The 17,469-nt window shown below is 39.4% G+C and overlaps 1 protein-coding gene across 3 annotated transcripts in view; it reads left to right on the forward strand.

The window, feature by feature from the left end:
• The window catches only part of enox1 (ecto-NOX disulfide-thiol exchanger 1), a 456,290-nt gene extending 448,974 nt beyond the window's left edge, over positions 1–7,316 (forward strand). For all 3 annotated transcript variants that reach the window (XM_079880874.1, XM_079880873.1, XM_079880875.1), the window contains exons 12-15: positions 100–159; positions 1,801–1,900; positions 3,045–3,130; positions 5,143–7,316. In XM_079880874.1, coding sequence (XP_079737000.1) covers positions 100–159; positions 1,801–1,900; positions 3,045–3,130; positions 5,143–5,274 — 378 coding nt within the window. In that variant the 3' untranslated portion in view covers positions 5,275–7,316. The remainder of the gene's footprint in view (positions 1–99; positions 160–1,800; positions 1,901–3,044; positions 3,131–5,142) is intronic.
• The last annotated feature ends 10,153 nt before the right edge of the window (positions 7,317–17,469 follow it).

The raw sequence follows: 17,469 nt of genomic DNA on the forward strand, positions 1-17,469 counted from the left end.
TTGGATGGAAACATAGTTGCTGTCTGCAAAGCTCTTTCACAGCTGGATTTCAAAACATTATTGGGTCTGAAAATAAGTATTTCTTTTTTTTCTTGACAGCTGTTGAATGCCATGGAATCAGTAGACTTGATGAACCACAACTCTGAAGGCCTTGAAAAAGTAAGTCACCCAGCGTCCTTCTGATGGTCACCAGTGAAGTTAGTCTGCAATACCAGACACTTAAAAAAAAAAGGCATGTGAAGCGCTAACATTGCGGCATCCCTTTATTTCTCTTCACACCATGAGTTCTCTGGCAGGAGTTAATTTTAGCCTACTGATCTGTGTGTTCAGTGAGTGAAAGGCCTCCCTCTGCTTTTCAGCACAGTTCTGCCGAGAGTGTCAGATACAGTGTCAGAAATTAATGTTTTAGTAAGGCGTAATATTATATCCAAAGAAAAACACTAAATTTGAATGAATAAATCAGAATAAGTTTGCAATTGAAGAAGGAGTTTTGGAGTCTTTCCTTCACATCCAGTTTCACATCCAGAATATCTTTTTTTCTTTTCATTAAAAAACACTTCATACTAGATACACTAATTATTCAGTTGCATTTCTGTCACTTCAAGGGCGTTTTCACACCCCATTCGTTTGGAGCGTTTGATTCAGAAGCTGGTATGTTTTCTTTCTCCCTTAGTTCAGGTCAAGTTAATATACAGTATATGAATACAGCAATCACATTCACACCAAAAAGTGGTCTTGTCAACTTTGTAACAGACAATGTTATTACGGCTGAGCAATCCAAAGAACCAACCGATATCCCAATCGATTCCTAGCAATGAGATAAAGACATTATATTAACATGGATAACAACCATGAGTGTATCTGATCTTTGGAGACCAAATGTGTGGGTCAGCACAGCTGTTCCATATCAAAACATGCATATGAATTCAAAAAGGTAAAAAAATATTATAATCTCTATCACGTATTTACACATGGTATCACACCTAAATGTGAAGTAAACAGATATATGATATTTGTTATCTATATCATAGATCAGTGTTTCCACCTTAATTCAAATCTACATGCCCATTCCAACTTCACAACTTGTGTGCATCTAGAATTCTAGAGTTATCCACTCATAAATATGACTTCGCTAAGTCAATCAGTCTCTGAATTCCGTTTTGAATTATTTACTTGTGAAAACAATCTGAACCCACGTTTTAAAAATGTAGTTTGATAACAAAGAAACTGTAGGTCTGCTTGGTTAATTTTTGACTTGGGTCTGCAACCCCCATGCTCTGAAAAAGGCATGGAAGTGCTCTATAATCCCACTGGAGTGATGCACTTTCTGGAAATAAAGCAATGTTCTCTCTGAGGACATACATGTACATATTGTGAAGTTTTCTTTGAAAAGTTACTGAACTGGAATTTTCCATAGGTCATACAGTATATGGCTTTAGACACATGCGATATGCACTGCTGCCTCCATTTACAGTTTGTCCCTGAGGGTGTCCAAAAATGCACTGTTCAAGGACGTTTGCTATCATTTTTATTCAACCTCTATGTGACTTAACGGCCAGCCATCTTGGGCAGAATCTTGGAAGAAGAGCCTCTAAATGTCAATAGGTATTGATTTCTCTAAACACAGCAGAATGCAGTGCATTTTCAGTAAAGATTAGCAGACAAACCGACCAACTCAACAGTTTGCATGATCCCATCACTCTTTTATCTGCTTTGTGGAGGTTACACTGCATGAGATAAAGATATATATTATAAATATTAAAAAGGTTTTTTATTTTCTTTGTATGTGTGTGTGTACAGGGAGTCAATGGCACGGCAGCACTCTACCAACATCGAGAGAAGAATAACGAGACGGTCATTTGGGGTCCTTTGAGATCAGAGAAAGAGGCTCTCTTGCTCGGTAATTATTCCAACTCCACTTCATGCCGTTTTGATCTATAAAACATCTTGAGCTGTGTGCTGAGGGCCTTGAATACCAGATGGGCTTGGAGGATTGAGTCCTAGCTTAAAAGCACAGGAGGGCGAGCAGGTGCAGGAGCAGCCAAGCAGTTGAAATGCAAGGCTGTTCGACCCATGTTTGAACCGATACGATAACAATGACTAAGAAAAGGTGAGGGATGAGAGGCCGGACACTCCAGAAACACCTCAGTCTCTCTGTCATGTTTTTGGAAGATGATCCGTAGGAGGAGCTCAGGGGAGCTGTTCTTCTTTTTGCCAGTTGCTTCATTGGCTCTAGCCCAGAGAAGACCACACAGCCTTCGCTCTATCTAATGGCTACACAACACCGCCGCTCGCAAAGAGGACACATATACTGCATTGATGGAGTAGGGAACGTCAGCCAGGCTCTGAGGCCCTGAGCCAGAACGGCAGAAAACCCAGACTCATTTGAGCAGAACAAAGTGAAGGGACGGGCTGAAGAAAACAAATTGTTTAGATCTCCAGGCGCTTTAGTACTAGACTGTTAGCTCTGAAGAGGATGTCTAATGCAGTCATTGGATTAGCTTGCACTGTAAACATAATTTTGTATAAGCTTCCGCTGTTAGGCCATTCAAATGAGTTTGTTTGGTTAGATTTCTCGCACGAGCATGCGAAAACAGAGATGTTTATCTCGGTAAGCACGGCGCACTGTAGCAGAACAGAGACGTATGGTGCCGGCTCAGCTGTTCTGCATTGAATTTTAAAATCGAAACGGACATCTTGAGACTCCCCTTCCCTCCCCAAGTGTGGCTCTGTGAAAGTAGGTCTTGCGGAGGGAATTGAATGAGATTCATTCGTAATTGGCGGCGTTACGGCATATAAATCAAGGAAATAAATATTGGCTCGGGCCTTTCAGGCAAGGCATTATATGCTGTGCCTCTGCATCGGTGCTTTACCTTTTGCAGGACCTCTCTAAAGTAATCAGCTTAAGTGGGGGAGGAACGGGGGATTCTGCTTCAGGCGGCATATTTATGACCATGCGGCTACGGGTCTCTTGTCTTACCTACTAGTCAGAGACAACATATGTTCATTCACAAGCTTGTTCTGTTGTCTGTCTCTCTACACAGGAATCATTTCAACCTTCCTCCATGTCCACCCATTTGGAGCCAACATTGAATATCTGTGGTCGTACATCCAGAGACTTGATACAAAGGTGATTATTTGTGTTAATTAGTTCACCCAAAAAAATTCAATTTACTCTCATACTGTTCCAAACACATAAATCTTCAAAACACACATTTTTTATGAAACCTTAGTGGTTTCTGTCCTTTCATTGAAACTCCAGGTAACCAAAACTCCAAAAGGTCAATAATGGTGTTGCAAAACAAATCCATATAAATCAAGCGATGTAACAAAAGTATTGTGAAGCGATATGATCGCTTTATATGGTGAACAGACTTAAAGGGGCTATATGCAACTTTTTCCCCAAAATAAACGTAACAATAGCCTTTTTATTTGACCATGTATGACTCAAACATCTCCTGATGAGCATACTGACACCTTGTCAGCTCACAGTGGGTGCACCTATAAGCCTGTATCCTATTTTTCCTATTTTCTGTCGGGTCGGATTTTTCGCGCGCTGTCTCCGGATGTGACGTCAAGCAACGTTCATGTTAAACGTTTCAGATCACTCTGCCACCACCACTAGTCAGCAAACAAACTTAGTTTCTCAAACAATATATGTATTTGACTGTTCTTACCTCTGTAAACATAATGTTGACTTCTTTGCAGCGGATGACTTGTGAAGTGTGCACGTACGAGAGCGAGCAGAAAGGAAGAGCAGTTCCGGTTTTTGGCCACAGGTGTCAGTCGCGAGTTTAAATTTCAGAAAAAAGCATATAGCCCCTTTAATTTAGGCTTTTATTCACATATAAACACACATAGGCTACATAGCGCATAACATACTGTAAACACAGAAGCTCACATATGTCACACACTTGAACAAACCTCATTGGTTCTCGCACATCAAGCAAGCACAGTTGAGCTTCCATTTACCATTTGTGATGTGCTCTATATGTGTGTTCAGCATTGTTTAAATGTAAATAAAAGCCTAAATTAAAACTGTTTATCATATAAAGCGACTGTATCTCTTCAGGTTCTATTTAAAAAAAAAAAAACATTTTTTCTAAAATAACTGAAGTCTTGTGGGTTTGGAACATCTTGAGGGTGTTTAAATTCTGACAGTTTTCATTTTTGGGTGAACTATAATTTTAATTCATTTACACATTATGCCAATGTGTGTGCATGCAGGATCAACAAAAGATTAGAAACAATCTCATTTGAGTCAATATATTATATGAGCAATGTGTTCCTTATCTCTTATACCCCATGACATATTAGAGGATGTGTCTGAATTCAGCTATTTGCACCCAGGTAGCCTGGTGGAGCTTGACCCGTCTACAACATAATGCAGATTTCAAACCTGAATTTGAATCACATTTGTGACATTTTCTTTAATCCCACTGCTCTTCCTATTTCTTCCTGTCTACTCTCTCACTGTCTTTATAAAAGCCCCAAAATAATAAAAAGTTCCTATTATAATATACTATTAAAACAGTACTGTATATGTTATTATTCAATTGCATAATATATTTAAGCATTAAGTTGTCCTGTAAATCATATTGAGTAGTTCCAGACAAAAAAAAAATAAATAAATTACCCATTCGTCTGTAATAATATAATAGGTACCACTTTAGTTTAGGCTTCGATTCTCACTATTAACGATTTGGTTATTAGCATGCATATTACTAGGCCAGTCTGTGAAGTAAATTCTATTGACCAAAGTTTTTGAGACCTTTAATTGAAAGAAAAGGAAGCCATTTCATCAGTAAGCCATTTCATGGAGTCTTTAATATGAGATTAGCTGATCTTAGTTTAAATCTTATCTTATCCCAATCTAAATTGTCATTTACTTTAAGAGTACAGAAAAAAGCAGCATTATAAACTGAATAAAAATGTTTATAATCTCTGTCTAAAAAATTAGCAGCACAGTATGACTAACTGTTTGCAGGAAGCAAATGACAAATATACTGACAAACACATTAGTGCGTTTGATTAATTTCTAAGCAAGCATAGGCGAGGGAACAATGGGCGATTCTGTGTCAGTTTATGCACTAAACGTTCAACTAAGTGTCACTTTGCTTTGCTCATGTCTCCATTCTTCAGATCTCGGCCAGTGAACTTGAAAGATTAATGGTCCGGCTGCCCAACATGTTCAAGCAGGAGTTCAGTGGTGTTGGAGCGACGTTGGAGAAGCGCTGGAAGTTCTGCGGGTTTGAGGCTCTCAAGTCGGCGTGACTCGCAAAGCCACATAATATACTCACACTGAGGCTGCTGGACTTCTGAAGGACTGATCCAGGTTCAGTAAGAAGGGCCAGAGCCTCACAGACAAACAACAGGCTCTACACTCCCGTATACCGCCTCAAATCAGTCAGATGTCTGTCGCTGTTTCTTGCAGACTCTCGAGAGGAAGTAAGACTCTACATGTGGAGTAGCATCTGATGTATTTACTTGAAAAAGCTCCTTCCAGACTTCTGTGCCGATTGCGTAACATATCTATCAGTGGCGTCGTCCCTGAAGGCTGGGAGACATCCAGGAATATCGCGCCTCTCGGTTAAAAATACGGAATGTTGAATATGGGACACAGATGTGTGATTGCGGCCCTCTGCGCCCTTCAAAGCCAGAGTATGTGTGAAGAGGATTTCTGCTCTGAAAAATGATTTAATACATGGCCAAAGTGCTGGAGCTGATAGACAACAGTTGCACAGCTGACGCTCTTTGGACAGTTTGCTGTGTTTCAGGCCATCCATGTCGTGTCGACGATGTATGTAACATGCTCTTTGTGTCTTGATGCACTGTTGTTAATGGTCTGCTTATGTAAATTATGTTGTTTTTTTTTTAAATCAATTAAAAAACTTTTTATGCAAAATCTAAAGCAGTTGTACTTGGAGAGGAAGTAAGACTCTACATGTGGAGTGGCATCTGATGTATTTACTTGAAAAAGCTCCTTCCAGACTGTCTTTACTAGCCAGTTTAGTACTGAATGCAGAATTGAAAACAGGAACATTTAAGAATTTTGCTTATTTCGACGACTGAAATTCCATAAATGTCATTCAAGTTTATCATCTTTTGAGGTGTGGCCAATTTAAATTCACCCTCTTGAACTGAAGGGGAGCCAGTCCTTAAACTCTGGATTTTGCCCAACCCCGTTCCCGGCAGCGTCTTCGAATGTGTCAAAACTGCTTGGTTGTGTTGTGTCTGACATGTTTTTTGATTCATGTCTGGGATAAACAACTGAACTATCTGCCATGAATGTGGAGCAGAACTTCCCTAATCACCCAGAATATAACAAGCTGTGAATAATGAATGAGAGGGGAGGAGAATGCTGCTCTGTGTGTGTTTAATTTGATCTATTTGCTATTTACATCAGCCACTGAGATGCTGCTAGCAACATAGTGGTGCATCTGAGACCATCTAAGCCATGTGCATTGTTGCTTGTGCAGCACTGGCATTATTTGAGGTTGTTAGAGTAATGAATAAATAATGCTTAAGGATCAAGGATCATAGTGAAGCAAGAGCTAAAGCACCTGCATTTTTAGAGAACCCCTTTAGTTGCATTGCAATGTGTAATTCAAACAAACAATAAATATGTTGTAAAACTGTGAGATATAAAGTCACAAAGTTGGATTTACAACACTTCATGTACACTGCGCTCTTAAAAATAAAGGTTCTATATAAAGTGCTGCTGGGATGACGTCAAAACCCGGAAGAGTAATTCGCCAGCGGTTCCCTCAAGATTTTCCTATGGGTTTTTATAAGGGTGTTTTTCTCAGTTTATGAGTAAAATAAGGTCTGTGGAAAACATAACTTGACGAATCCGATACTTGGACGTTTTGTTCTACAACGTAAACTGCACACACTCACATGGCCTTATCTAGTTACTTATTAAAAACATACCAGATCCAGATGGTATAAACAAACATAACTTGTGGAGCGCTCTCGGAGTATGCATTTATCTGTCATTTTAACTTATGGAAGCAATAATGTAAATCTGTGGGAGTTTTGTTCATAATTCGCAAGTCCAATCAGTTAGAAAAGATATAGCACATTAAGTCAGAACAGTCTGAAGGTCTTCTGCAAAGGTGGCCATGTTGTTAGGCCAATATCACTAAAATATCAATAGATCAGCGACTAGTCAACCTCAAGCTTATCGTCATAAGTCGACTAGTCCGTGCAACCCCTAGTGGAACCAAAAAAGGCATTGCTGCAAAAAGCGGTGATGTCTGAAAGTTCGTTGAAAATTCTGGGCTGCTCCCCCATGTCCAATAGCATTTTTAACATGACAGACAAATTGATAAACAAAAGCTTCGCAAAAAAAAAAAAAAAGCGATAATCAAATGGGTTAAGGAAGGCAATTGGCCAGTGCTTGTTTTTAAAATGCAATTCAAAATGTTATAGTTCCATTAGTATTTTAAAGGTATAGCGGAGGATTTTCCCGAATTTTAGAAAAGAACCGCCCTCTCCACTTTTTGAAAAAATGCACATGCGCAACACTCTACCTGCTCCCGAGAGGGAACGCCTATTAAACGTATGCACGAGCTAATCATAGCTTACATTAACTTTTACTAGCAGTGATTTTAAATGGATTTCTCCAAATAGCATGCCAAACTTTACCTGTCAAGTAGAAACTTCGTGACTGAGGCATCAGTGGGAAGCCCAACCTGTGTTTTGAGCGCACGCCATCGTGTGAATCGTGTGCACGAGCACGTACGACGGCCTTACGTAAACATATCACCAGAATGATTGACACTTAGGAGGACCAATAGTCTTGATGATCCACCCGTAAAAAGAAAATCCTCCGCTATACCTTTAAACAAACTAAATAAAATAAAAAAATGTGGTTGATTTGAAAAGTTATTTTCATTTTTACTATAGATTTGTATTACTTTTATTCATTTTATAGTTGCACTTTATTTTACAGTACGCACACTTACATGTACTTACCTAAGAAAATACTGGGTAAAATGAGGTAACTACATGGGTTAAGGTTATGTTTAGGGATAGGTTCAGGGTTAATACCAAATCATTACCCAGTTATTGCATTTACTATAATAAGTACATAGTATGTACATGCGGAACAGGGCTGTAAAATAAAGTGCTACCTTTTATTTTTAAGTGGAACTCCTAGACTTGCATTTCCATGTACGTAATACAGTATAAAAACATGTACAATGTACCCTAACATCAAAGCAGCAATGTGTTCAGGGGCATTGACAAAAGTGATAGAAAATTACCACCTCAACCAGTCAAGATCACGAATTGAGCAATTAAATCAGTTCTAGGAACAGGCTTGCACCAGTTATTACTGCTCTGAACGTAATAATAAAAGCTCAGTGAGCAGAACATCTGCATTCTCTCAGTAGAGAGAACGAAAGAGACTAACTGCAATGAAATGTTGATAAGCTCACAGTGAAAGAAGCAGAGGTCAATTTTCAAGTTCTAAGCCGAGGCCTTTTAATCGCACTCAGAAATGGCGATTGAAAATTCAGAGTTATTTTCAAGTGCACACGCGGCGGATGGAGGAGAAATCGGAACCATACAGACAACAAATAAACGAGAAGAGACAGTAATACCTCCTGAAGTATATTTAGACTTCCTGGATCAGATCAAACTGACATTTCCTTGGAAAATGATTTAGGCGCAGTTGAGCTCTCAAGCGGTTTTTAAAGTTTGCTCCTCTGAATCAAAACCTCTTATTATCAAGAAGTATGTCATTCATGGTATGCTGATGAGTGCTGTTTCAGAAGAGTGAATATACTGCACTGCAGCAGAGCTCTCTATCTATCTATCTATCTATCTATCTATCTATCTATCTATCTATCCATCCATCCATCCATCCATCCATCCATCCATCCATCCATCCATCCATCCATCCATCCATCCATCCATCCATCCATCCATCCATCCATCCATCCATCCATCATTTATCTAATTTTTATTATATTTTAATGTATGAGTTATGGTCTGAGCACAGGTGCATATCTTCTTTTCCATGCATTCATTCCAGCACAATTATAGTAGTCCCCATGTATTACTAGCTAATTTAGGATAAACTATTTACAGCGAGTATTTAAAAAAGACTTTCAGACCTTACCGATAAAACTAATATTCTGCAATCAATAAATAAGCAAACACTAAAAGCTTCATTAATGCCCAAAAGTCAATGTGTGAATATTTTCACATTCTGAAGAGCAAGGAAGACCACTGGACTGGTTACAAAACTCATTCTCCAGAGATTATATATTTTATGCCTGCACAAAAATAACAAAAGGAGTTGTTGTTGATGTCGACAGCTGCATGAAACAGACATGTATTGTCTGGCCAAGCTATTTTTATTGACTGAGGCAACAAACAAAAATAGTGCTGCTGCAATAATGCCGGCCAATGAGACGAGGCCTGCCAAACAGCCCATATTACAGCCTCACTTCCCTATCTGACGGATTGCTTTGTTTTCACAGCTCCGCCAGCAAATGAAAATGAACGAGACCTTCTTGTTGCGGTTTCACGCGGCAGCTGCATTAAGCACGTGCATATTTTTCCAGCTTTCCTTCCCGGGCCATTTTGATTTTCATCCATGAAGTCTGTACTGCGACGAGCGTCCTTTTAAGTGATGGATGACCAACACACACGGCGGCCTGTTTACACGCTCAGATTGAACGCTCGTCTTTCCCTCCTATTTTGGATCCCTCCCAAACCGTTAGCCAGAGCATGTTCTATTGTTCCCATCTGTCTGCTACTCACATCACCGTTGATGTCGTATTTGTCCTGTGGGTGCCATCAGCATCAGCAGCTATTGTCTGCGTATTAATGAAAACCAGGTGATGTGACATAAGCAGCTCTTCACCCTGATTGGTCAAGCCTGAGGCACAGAGATATTGCACTGCATTGCAGGAGCCCAAAGTCAGACTAAATGGCCTGCACAGCTAGTCATTTTCTCGAAAGAGTTTTCCTCATTTCACAGAATGAAGTGCAAAAACGAAACACGCTCCCATCACCAATGAGCTGCATATTTTTGCATTAAGATGAGTGATTTAGCAGGGAATATTTTTAGCTTAAGGAAATGAAGCAGTGGGGCTCTCCAAGGGAGCCTGGGAGACAAAGCTGGGTTTGTAAATGGGGTTTATTGACATCGCCTATAAATAAACCTAGTGGGAGGGGAAGTACGGCAACATTAGATGTGTGGATTTCTGCTAATGAAGCTGCTCGACAGCTCTAATTAGCGTCAGCCTTTATGTGCTTTGTTTATAACGATTAGAAATTCAACATTAAAGTCATTTACTTCCCTCCAAATGTCATGCGTTCCACTGCATCGGTGGCGGTGTGAATGATTTCTGACATTACATTTGGTATGAAAATCATTTTCATGCTCTAAAACGATCAAATGAAAACATTTGCGCTGGTGTTGGTACATGACATCCGTCAACATTCTGAAGGTGATCTTATTAAAGCTCCCCACTGGAGAGCATTGCCGCTTCTCTGCTTGAAGATAATGAGGTTAGTCTAGAACTGAGAGTATTGCACATACTGTACTGCTGATTTGTATATAACTGTATATTACAGTTAGGTTGAGCTGCAGACAGCAGTTTACACTAGTTTTCATCAGATCTTTCCTCTAGATGTCAAACGATCTGTGCAAAGCGTCCCACCAAACACACTTGGAAATAAACAGTCTGTTTGGGGTAACTTATTCTCTACAGTGTGATGGAATATTCCATGCTAAACTTTACAGGTGTAGAATGACAACTAGCGAAGGAAAGTGTCAACAAAATGAAGACTGCCTCAAAAGGTTTTGAAGTTTGAAGGTAGATTGAACACTTGGACAAAAATCACTAATAAGCATAATGGGCTATTCAGGGCGGTCGCCAGCCAGAATGTTCTGGGCATTACAATGCAGATAATAAGGCTGACAGCTTAAAAGTGCACTCAGTTTGAAACCACAATGGTGGCATGGTGAGTTATAGGCATGGTAGACTTATACTTGTGACTTTTAGAGAGCTGTCTACTCTACACAATATATATACACAATTTATTCTCTTACTTGTCCAACACAAAAGAAGCGACTCCGCGTCTGCACGAAGAAGCGTCACTCAGGATTTCTCCGTCATCATATAATTCCTCCTTTCTGTAATGTTTTCCCTCGTTTTTAGTCCATTTCGATCTTTCTGTCTTCTGGATCCATACCTTTTCTGCTTCTTTGGCCATACGTGTTCCAATTCGCTCGTTGTCTTCACTGGTAAAGCATAATAAAGTGTTTTGTCTAATTTTCATTCTTAGCATCAGCAAACAAAACTACAATTGCGACTTTATATCACGCAATTTCGACTTTATCTCATGCAATTGTGACTTTATAACACGCAATTCCGGCTTTATATCACGCAACTGTGACTTTATAACACGCAATTCCGACTTTATATCTCGCAATTCTGACTTTATATCTCACAATTGTGACTTTATTTCACGCAATTCCGTGGTCACATGTTCTAATTCTGCTTTCTAGTTTCTAAATAACAAGCACAATTTTTATATCAAGTGCCAAGCGGTAGGGTTCTCCCACAAAATCACACCAATTTTAAAATCGGTGTGGGGCGAGCCAAGCTCCTGATAGGGTGGGCCAGGCCTCTGAGCTCTTTTTCGCCTACTATATAGCAGGGAAAAATGCATTTTCGGATGCAGCCTCTTTTTCTGACGTTTAGGGAAACACCACAGTTCACAGCATTTAACATGGCGAAATACGTTGAAGGTAGGCTTGCTGCGATAGCCGTTATCCAGCCGCAACACCGGTAGCATCACTTACGCCTATTTAAGCGATTGTAAGCATTGTACTGTTTTGTTGTTGTTTTTTCCGTTAAGAATAATAATGAACCCACGATTCAAGCAATTGCCACTCCCGAACTGGCACAAATTCAAAAGTCAAGTCAAGTCAAGTCAAGTCAATTCAAGTCATCTTCATTTATATAGCGCTTTTAACAATGTAGATTGTTTCAAAGCAGCTTTACAGAGATAAGCGTATAATTTAAGGTAACAGAGATTGTTTTGGCTTTATAGCAGAGTTAAGTTATTTTCCATCTAAAGTTAGTTTTGATTGATTTGCTTCCGTCGCAACGATCATTTGTTATTAAATTAGGGGCCGCTAAGACGACACCATTCTCTCTACACAGACTTTAAACGCGAACCTGTGAGAAACGCTGATGGCGTTCACATGCACATTTAGAATGGGTTCTATAGTTATGTGCGTATTAATATATGCAGGTTTGGAATTCCCTACAAGCCAAGCCTAAACAAAGTACTTGTCTTTCCTTATAAATTTTGATAAAGAATTTTATTTTATTTTGTTGCTTTGGGGTAGGAACGCGAAACGAATTTTCCCGACAACGCCTTATCTGTATAGTGGTAGAGGGATCCTCCATAGGGAGAGACTAGTTGGCACTTCAGCACTGCGTTGTCATCGGTCCAGGCGAAGGTCCTTCGTCAGATCTGGATACGGCCTGGATCCGGCAGGCTGCGGGAAAACCTCGGGATAAACACAGACACTAAAATTAGCGTAGATGCCATTCTTCTCATGATGTAACGAGTACATCAGGATTTATGGGAAGTGTTCCTGGTTCCGGCTGACCTAATCTATGCAGCCTAACATTAAATTATAGAAGTCTATAATGTATTATGTGAAAGCTAGGTCAAAGAGATGTGTCTTTAATCTGTCTTTGAACTGACAGAGTGTGTCTGCTTCCCGGACAATGGTAGGAAGACTGTTCCAGAGTTTTGGTGCTAAATAGGAAAAAGACCTACCACCAGCAGTCGATTTTGATATTCTAGGTATTAGTAACTGGCCAGAATTTTGAGATCGCAATAGACGTGACGGACTATAATGCGTTAAGAGCTCGCTCAAGTACTGTGGAGCTAAACCATTTAGTGCTTTGTAAGTGATCAGCAATATTTTAAAATTTATGCGATGTTTAATAGGGAGCCAATGCAGTTTTGACAGAACTGGGCTAATATGGTCATACTTCCTGGTTCTGGTAAGAACTCGAGCTGCTGCGTTTTGAACCAGCTGTAGTTTGTTTATTAAGCGTGCAGGGCAACCACCCAGTAGGGCATTACAATAATCTAGCCTTGAGGTCATGAACGCATGAACTAATTGTTCCGCATTTGTCAATGAGAGCATATGACGTAATTTAGATATATTTTTAAGATGGAAAAATGCAGTTTTACAGATACTAGACACGTGACTTTCAAATGAAAGATTGGTATCAAAGAGCACACCCAGGTTCCTAACCGACGACGAAGACTTAACAGAGCAGCCATCAAGTGTTAGACAGTATTCTAGGTTATTACGTGAGGACGTTTTTTGTCCAATAATTAGAAACTCTGTTTTTTCAGAATTTAGAAGTAGGAAATTACGAGTCATCCAATTTTTTATATCCGCTATGCATTCCGTTAATTTTGTGAATTGATAAGTTTCGTTAGGTTTTGAAGAAATATAGAGCTGAGTATCATCGGCATAACAGTGAAAGCTAATTCCATGTTTCCTAATGATATCTCCTAATGGTAGCATGTACAGAGTGAACAGCAGCGGTCCTAGTACTGAGCCTTGTGGTACGCCATACTGAACTTGTGATCGATTAGACATCTCATCATTTACTGCTACAAACTGATAACGGTCAGATAAGTATGATTTAAACCATGCTAGTGCATTTCCCGTAATGCCAACATAATGTTCTAATCTATTTAAAAGAACGTTGTGGTCAATGGTGTCAAACGCAGCACTAAGATCGAGTAATACTAATAGCGAGACACAACCACGATCGGATGATAGGAGCAAATCATTTGTGACTCTAATGAGAGCTGTCTCAGTATTATGGTACGGTCTAAATCCGGACTGGAAATTCTCGCAGATATCATTTCTTTCAAGAAAGGAACACAGTTGTGAGGATACTGCCTTTTCTAATATCTTTGACAGAAAAGGTAGATTCGAGATCGGCCTGTAATTGACTAATTCTGTAGGATCAAGTTGCGTTTTTTTAACAAGCGGTTTAATCATAGCCAGCTTAAAGTTTTTTGGTACGTATCCTAGAGACAAAGATGAATTAATGATATTAAGAAGAGGATCTAGGACCTCTGGAAGCATCTCTTTCAGTAGCTTAGTTGGTATAGGGTCTAACATACATGTTGTCGATTTAGATGATTTAATGAGTTTAGTAAATTCTTCCTCTCCTATAGCAACGAATGAATCAAATTTTTCCTCAGGGAGACTACAATGCACTGCCTGATGCGATACTGTAGTAGACGGTTGCATAGTTATAATTTTGTCCCTGATATTATCAATCTTATAAGTGAAGAAGTTCATAAAATCATTACTGCTGTGTTGCTTGGAAACTTCTGGGCTTGAAGCTTTATTTTTCGTTAGTTTAGCCACCGTTTCAAATAAATACCTAGGATTATGTTTATTTTCTTCTAATAGGGTTGAAAAATAAGCAGATCTAGCAGCTTTTAAGACCTCTCTGTAAGTAATCGAGCTCTCCTTCCATGAAATGCGAAATACCTCTAGTTTTGTTTTCTTCCAGTTGCGCTCCATTTTTCTGGCTGCTCTCTTAAGGGCCCGAGTGTGCTCGTTGTACCACGGTGCAAAAGTGAAAGTAAAATGCGCACAGCCACACAGGCTTTCATAACGGTTCATGTCCACTGGCGTGGAGCGAGCGGAGCAGTGCCAGCGTTTTTCAGTTCATTCCTATGGAAGCTCAACTTCCATAGGAATTAATTGAAAATGCTAGCTTCTTCTTCACACTGTTATGAATGTCCGTGCGGCTGTGTGCATTTTAAGAATGAATTCATTTTCAAATTAGCGATTTAAAAGCGAGGTAGTGATGGCAATTTCAAAACACTGCTTCGTGAAGCTTCAAAACCTTTACGAATCTTTTGTTCCGAATCAATTGTTCGGAGCGTGTATCAAACTGCCAACGTGATTACAGTAAACGAGGCGAAATTTTTGAAAAATTCGAAATTTCAATGGTTCACCGCTGGGGGCGATGATCTCTGTCAGCCCATGAATCATGAGGAGTGTCTGTGGGTTTTACCTGATCTCTGATCAGTTTTATACATTTGTAGATGTTTTAATTATACATTAGTATTATTAAAATGAATAATGGTAGTTAATGGTCTCTTATTGGCCTGTTAGCTGAGCCATTCATAAAACAAACCCTGACAATTGCTAAAAGAACATAGACACTTGATAATCTTAATAGATGATTAGATAATTGCATTTGAAAGATTTTACTTAAAAAAAAAATTCCAATAGATTTGTAAAAGGTGTGTTTTTATGCATGTTTGGCCCGGGTTTTTGCTGCATTTACACTGTTCTGACCACTAGGGGTCACCGTGGAGATGGGTGTCAGATTGTTTCGAAGCCTCAACATAATACGGCACATTTGCTTAAACTGTTTCAGTGTTCCACGAAGCTTCGATCTGCCCACCACTTAAGCGAGGTGCAAAAGAGGGAAAAACTCCAACGTCCCCCACCCGGGTATTACTGGTGTTGTAACATCAGTCCACTGGAGGCAAGTTTGCATTTAAAACACTATTTATAGACAATCTATATCTATATATTTATCTTCATCTCAAGTGAGTATACACCATTCAGAACATTCTTTACAAAAACACAATTTATTATTTCTATTTTAATTATTTATTCTTTCTATTTCTATTTTATTTATTACAAAGGTGCGGTCAGTATCAGAAGTAAACAGTCGCGCCAAGGAAAATACATTCATTTTGTTTATTTCTTTTATTGTTTCACAGGTACACAGTGCTTCCGTGTGTCCTTTGCTGCCAGCACAGATATCCCCTATAGGTCTTCTGGTAACACCTGAGAATGAGAATGATTTATTGTATAGGCCTACTTCCATTCTGGAGTGATGTATGGAAAAAATATTTCCAAATACTCGTTTAAGTGATTTCCAACTTCTGGAATCAAATCGCCTAACTGAAAACATGAGGCAGCTGAAATGACATCCTTTTTTTGCAGATGAATGAAAAAAGTTCCGATAACAGGAACAGAACCAGGAGCATCAAAGAGTCTTCAAAGAGTATAGCTGGCAGCTGGTTGGCTGTCATAAAAGTTATATGAAACATCTCACGAAGTCTTATTCAAGCAGACCGATAATGCCAGGAAAAAAAAAACACATTTGACATTTTATAACACTTGATCATAATACCAAAATCAAGTGTGTAAAGTCAAGTGTGAAACTTTTTAAAACTACAAGTCTTCACAAGCTGTTAATATGAGTTTTATGAGGTGTTTTGTTTTCGCTTGCATTATGCTCCTCTGGATAGTGCATTACACATATCTGTAATGAAACCCTGTGTGGATTAGTATGGCGGGTTTTTTTTTAACGTTTTTACACTGTTTAATGGAAACTCACTCTGACAGAAAGAAACCTGTGGAGAACAGGCTTGCTCATGCTGGTTGCACGGCAAGCAGAGGCCGAAAATAGCAGCAGTCACAAGGGGGTCAGAGCAAAACCATCTTACGACAGAGTAGCCTGACCGCAATGCAACTTCAGCCAGATTTAGGGCTTTTACCTCTGTTATACATGTAGTCAGGACAAAGACGGGTTTAGTGTCACACAGTCTGGGACAGCGTTCCCAGCTGCCCCTGCATAGCGCATGCTAGCTTTTAATCAATTTTAATAGCCCCTAAGAAGGGTCAGGCAAAAAGAAGCAGTAAATAAAGCCAGCTAGAGAGGCCAGAGCAGGGTGGCAAGTATTTCATAAGCGTTCCAAACACCTCACTGGGTTTTATTTGTAGACTCAAGCTTTCACCTACTGAGATCTCATGGCTGCAATAATCAAACGGAACATTTGGGAAATGAACTGGGTCGATCGAGCCTTTCCATGACATACGACTCACATTCATTCTGCAACGGCCTGGCTTAATTTTCATGTTGGTCCATCTGGAACGACGAACGATCCAAGATAACGTCCTGTTCTGAAGCACAAACTCAGTTAGTGGGTCTCATAAGAAGCAAGAGGAAAACTTCCACGCATATTATAAAGGCTATGTTCAGAATAGCATACTACTCATATTATTTCTGCACTATAGTATTTGAGATGGCCTACATTTGTCTAAATAAGCATTAAACTATGGAAAAAATATGAGATGAGAAGGGGGGCTTGCATTCGCTCGCAAATCTTTTGTGTTCTTTGTGAGTGAATGCAGTTTTTTGGGGGAATGCAATTTATTGGGGAAAGCAAATGTTTTGTGAGCGAACAAGTTTTGAATATATTTTCTCATATTGTTTTCCACCACTATGCCCCTTTAAGGGCTCCGCAGTATACACACTGCGCATAATACTGTATCCCACAATGCATTGTGCAATGATCTTCAATTTCTAGTGTGATGATCTGTAAGTAATAGCAGTTGTGATTTTTAACAAATTC

The sequence above is a fragment of the Squalius cephalus genome (genome assembly GCF_949319135.1).
Source record: "Squalius cephalus genome assembly, chromosome: 9".
NCBI classification, from domain to species: Eukaryota; Metazoa; Chordata; class Actinopteri; order Cypriniformes; family Leuciscidae; genus Squalius; species Squalius cephalus.